Source organism: Triticum aestivum, chromosome 1D (genome assembly GCF_018294505.1).
Source record: "Triticum aestivum cultivar Chinese Spring chromosome 1D, IWGSC CS RefSeq v2.1, whole genome shotgun sequence".
NCBI classification, from domain to species: domain Eukaryota; kingdom Viridiplantae; phylum Streptophyta; class Magnoliopsida; order Poales; family Poaceae; genus Triticum; species Triticum aestivum.
In genome coordinates this window covers 198,512,074-198,516,997 of record NC_057796.1, presented here as the reverse complement: position 1 = coordinate 198,516,997, position 4,924 = coordinate 198,512,074, and the positions used below count along the sequence as shown (strand labels likewise).

The 4,924-nt window shown below is 40.5% G+C and overlaps 1 protein-coding gene across 2 annotated transcripts; it reads left to right on the top strand.

Moving 5' to 3' along the window:
• Window positions 1-298: 298 nt before the first annotated feature.
• Window positions 299-3,708, top strand: LOC123180950 (ubiquitin-conjugating enzyme E2 4). Of its 2 annotated transcripts, none has more exons than XM_044593148.1 (6): window positions 299-568; window positions 680-759; window positions 949-1,198; window positions 1,291-1,343; window positions 1,431-1,559; window positions 3,431-3,708. In XM_044593148.1, the coding sequence occupies exons 1-6, from the start codon at window positions 525-527 to the stop codon at window positions 3,562-3,564; spliced, it is 690 nt and encodes a 229-aa protein (XP_044449083.1). In that variant the 5' UTR covers window positions 299-524; the 3' UTR covers window positions 3,565-3,708. The 2 variants fall into 2 exon arrangements, with proteins under 2 accessions (XP_044449083.1, XP_044449084.1); XM_044593149.1 differs by having other exon boundaries at window positions 300-568; window positions 1,084-1,198.
• Window positions 3,709-4,924: the final 1,216 nt, after the last annotated feature.

Genomic DNA, 4,924 nt, shown 5'->3' with positions numbered 1-4,924 from the left:
CGCACCCAGCCAAGACACAGCGACCCCACCAATGAATTGGCCCACAGGTCATACACATGTTAAAAAACAAATAAGATAAAACATACAGTGAAGATCTAACGGCCCAAGAAAAACAAGGCGGGAAATTTAGTGCCATCAAACGGCCAGGAATGGCCCGATCGGGGGAGCACCGTGGGAGCGGGTCGGCCAGCCTCCTTATTGGTTTAGATGATGTGTAGCTATGATTACAAGTAAGTAAAGAGGAGGGTTTAATTGTAAGAAAAAGAGAGAAGTATTTAGCTTTGTCCCTTTTCTTCCCCTCTGCTGTGCTTGTCTCGCCTCCCTGTTCCCCGCCTTCTCTCTCTGCGGCAGCAATAAAAATAAATAAATCTCGCGCAGGTGCTGGGAGGAGGACGACGCACGCACCGTCACAAGCAGCTCAATCTCTTTCTCCTTTTCTTTTCTCTGCCTCCTCCCTTATCCCCACGCCCAGGAAACGCGTCTCCGCAGGAGGAAGGGAAGATTTCATCTTTTTTGCCCCCAAGATGTCCTCCCCAAGCAAGCGCCGCGAGATGGACCTCATGAAGCTGTGAGGATCTTGGAAATTGTTTTTCTTTTGTGAGTACAAGCGATTGATTCCTTCCTTGGAGGCTCGGTTTTAATCTGGATTTTCTTGGGGGGCGGTTCTTGGTTGTTGCAGGATGATGAGTGACTATAAGGTGGAGATGGTGAACGATGGGATGCAAGAATTCTTCGTGGAATTCCGAGGGCCTACTGAAAGTATGATCCTTGCGCAAAATCCGGTTTCTGTCCTGTTTCTTGGGCTCATGATCGGCGTTTATGTTCCCGATTTCTGATCTAGATGTAGTGCAAAGCAACTCTGGCGGAAATTGTGAACCCCCTGTTGATCGTATGACATTCGTTATCATTTACAAGTGGTTTAGCTCAAGATTTAGGTTACGTTTGCAGATGAATTGCTCGCTTGTTCATTTGCCCTGGAGCATCTTCGCGATTTGGTGAATTTAAGTACAGTATATCTTTTCTGTTGTATGGGAAGAGCGGCTATATTTCTAATCAATTGTGGATGTGTTCTAAATTTGATAGGTATTTATCAAGGTGGTGTCTGGAAGGTTAGAGTAGAACTGCCTGATGCATATCCTTACAAATCTCCGTCAATTGGGTTCATTAATAAGATTTATCACCCAAATGTGGATGAAATGTGAGCATTTTTACCATCAAATTCTTTTGGTTAGCATAAGCAACAAAATTCGCACTGGTCTGACCTAATTTTTGTTTGCCTGCAAAATGTAGGTCTGGTTCCGTATGTTTAGATGTTATCAACCAGACATGGAGCCCAATGTTTGGTGAGCACTTGCTGCTCACAATTTGTACGAGCACTCCCTGATTATAGTTTCTGTATCTTATCTTATTTTTATTTGTGAGTGTTGTAGATCTAGTAAATGTGTTCGAAGTCTTCCTTCCACAACTTCTGTTGTACCCAAATCCGTCTGATCCATTAAATGGAGAGGCTGCTGCACTTATGATGCGAGATCGCCCTGCTTATGAACAAAAAGTGAAAGGTGATTTGGTTCAACATTATCCACTAATTGTTCTTGATATCGACTCTAGAGTCTCGTTATTTAATTCTTGCTCACAGCATTTCGCTACTGATCTATGCCTTTCGTATGCATGCAACCTTGCAAGATTGCAGACACATTTTAGTTATTTTGTTGTCTTTGTTGATATGGCATGCAATGTAAGGCAGCCAACTATGAGTATATTGATCGTACAGTCTTCCTTGGTACGCTTGTTCTGTTATGTTGTGTAAACAAAAACATACGAACAAGCCTTTGGTTTAACTGTTATAAAATATCAATACAACTGAGCACACTCCATCCTAGCTGTTCTATTTTGTGGCTAAAATGCTTGGGCATAGTTCTTAAACTCATTTTTCAGCTGTATCAACAACCATACTGTAACACCGTAACTTGTGTCTTCTACAACTCTGTTATTGAGGGAATCGCCAGTTTGCCACTTTAGAGCTTTTATTTTTCTAGTCCTTTCCTGGTTGATGTTGAGGCATTTCCCCTTGTCTTAGATGGATCTTGTCAGATCTGATTCTTTGCTGTTTTGTGAACATGTTAAGGATCTAATTGGATTGGTTAGTTCTTTCATCCTAGGGCTGCCAATACTGATGTTCTTCCAGTTGCTAACCTAGTCACATACACACAAAATGAAGTTAATTGAATAATTACTAGTAAGTAGTAACACATGCTAATTTTCCACCCCCCCCCCCCCCCCTCCCTTTTTGCGAGGGCCAAAACCCCATTACAAGATGGCTCATGCTGTGAATTTTAGTCAAAGGATGCTCGAATCTTATTTGCCATCCTCAATATTATACACACCTTTAGTTATTTGTTTGTCATGTGCCATAGTTTGAAGTTTGAACTAATTTTGTAGTACCTCCATCCAAAAATTCTTGTCTTAGATTTGTCTAGATACGGATGTATCTAACACTAAAGCGTGACTAGATACATCCGTATTGAGACAAATCTAAGACAAGAATTTTGGGACGGAGGGAGTAGTTGCTAAGGAATTTGAACATAAACTGAGATGCAATGTTGTACAAGGTGGCCTAGGCTACCATCCATGTAGGCACTTGGCAACCCCTTGCTGCGTTGATATTGCCATAGTCGGCAGGCTATGCACTAGAGTCACCTAGGAGGCGAGTAAACATTCATGTACTTGTGTAGTTGCATCAACATAATTAAAATTGTTTGATGCGAAGAATGTTGAGATAGTCAAAAATGTATTATGAATGTTTGCTCTTGTGGAATTTAAGGTATCCCTCAACTCTAGGTGTCAAACTTATGATATTTTATTTTACAACAACTTTGTGTTGAAATTTGCACTGTTGTCTGCTGGGCATTTCGCCTAGACGGGGTAGGAACCCTCCTGCTTCTGTCCTAGGAGAGTTAGGTACTCTTCTGCTTCCCTCCTAGTGCTTTTCTGTGCACTGCAAAAAGGGCAGGTGGAAGTATGATTACTCACCTAAACTAATCATATCAGCTACTTGCTACTTAAACCAATGATGATTCATGAAATTTCTGATTGATTGGTGGTGAAACAAAGCTGCCTGTCAAACCGGGACTATGTGCATGCGTAGAGGGGATGATTTTCTCTTCCTAGTACTTCTATTTTTTTTTCAGTCTTTGTTTTTGACCGGGTTTTCAATGTCCTGGAGAAGTATTAGATTATATACATTTTTTTGGCATATCTTTTAAAGTAGGGATGTGCCAATATGGGATACTGACAACATTTTCTTACTCTTGCCTTTTTATTCCATTTCAATATGCATATTCTAGCAGTACTTCTTTTGGTTGCTCAAATACACATGTGCACTGTTGTGTTTCCCGATCTATTATTTAGTTGCTTTCTCTTGTTTATGCAGAATTTTGTGAAAAATATGCGAAACCAGAGGATGCTGGCATAACCCCAGAAGACAAGTCCAGTGATGAAGAGGAGCTTAGCGAAGACGAAGATGACTCCGGCGATGAGGATATAGTGGGCAAACCAGATCCTTAGTCACTACCACAACCCGTTGTATACAATGTTGGTTGCAAAATTTGCAATCAAATTGATCCAGAAAATCTGGGAAAGAGAACTTTGTATGTCATGTAAATAAGTGTACTTGTATCTTATCCAATGTTGTTTTCTTCAGTTGACCAATTGAATTTGCAGCATTGCATACATTCGCGCCTGTCCGTTTTTGTAGATCTGTGATCTGGTTCGTAGAATAAACAATTCTCGCTTAAGGTCATGCTGTGGGCTTTCAAGGGTGATTTGCTTCTGTTTCCTTATTTATTATTTTACCTCCCAAATTCCAGTACTTGTGTTTTTGGCTACATTTAGCTGATGAAGTTCTGGAGCTGTCTGTTTCAAGTTGAAGTCCCATTGTCAGCAAATTTGGTTGCCAAATTCGCAGACTGAAACTGGGGGCTGGGTGCAAATTTGACTAGGTTTTGCTCACGTTGGCTTTTGAACTTCTGCGGAAGATTGGTGGTGAGAGAAAATGTCTTTGTTACTCTTTGTAGAGCATGTTCACCTCGTTTGGAGGCACAAGTTCTCGGGAATTATGGAAAAATATCACCAGCGTAGCATGAAGACCTGTAAAATCCATCTGATCCTGCACACAGAAACAACTTTGGGTGCATACAACACAACTTTTAAATTCTCAAATGGGCATGCATTTGCATGAAAAGTTACACATTCACATCTTGTAGCATATGCTATATCAATGTCTTTATTTCTCATAAACTGATGGAACAGACTATGCAGCGAGTGTTCCCTACTACATAGTCTTCCCCCATGGTGCCAATTCATCCTTGAATCGTAACTAGCACACAGTAATAATTGAATACCAAGAATACATACATTATTTTATTACAAACTGATGAATTCAGTTACATATTTGTACAATTTGCACAGCTCGAAGCTGCACAAAATGCAACGCAAAACATGAATAAAATAAACTCTAGGGTTTCCACAAACGTGATGAAGCATACATGAATAGCTAGGACTTATCCCTTTAGAATGTCAAAACATACATATGGTTGTAAGATATGTTAAAGTATCTAGGCATATCTCTGTATTTGGTAGCATATGATTTGTAATCATCTTCTGTCTTATCTCTAGGAGAGACTTCTTGTCCTCCAAGCCATGTACTCTATATAAACCGCCCAAAAGGCTCAATACAACATACATTATATTCCGACAATCCTTCTCTCTCTATCATTGTACAAGTTACACAAGCAGTCTGTCGTCATGCTCATCCACAACCTAAGGATGTGACTAACGACCTGCACCCAGTGAAATTACCCCTTCACATGATATGGAACACAAGCATAGTAAATTCGTCTAACATCAATGGTAGTCAAAGCTGGAT

Bases quoted from the DNA above. Each gene is read 5' to 3' on its own strand.
- LOC123180950 (XM_044593148.1), top strand. From the start codon at position 525: ATGTCCTCCCCAAGCAAGCGCCGCGAGATGGACCTCATGAAGCT. The intron at 760-948 runs GTATGATCCTTG...TTACGTTTGCAG, and splicing joins ATTCCGAGGGCCTACTGAAA to ATGAATTGCTCGCTTGTTCA. The intron at 1,199-1,290 runs GTGAGCATTTTT...TGCAAAATGTAG, and splicing joins CACCCAAATGTGGATGAAAT to GTCTGGTTCCGTATGTTTAG.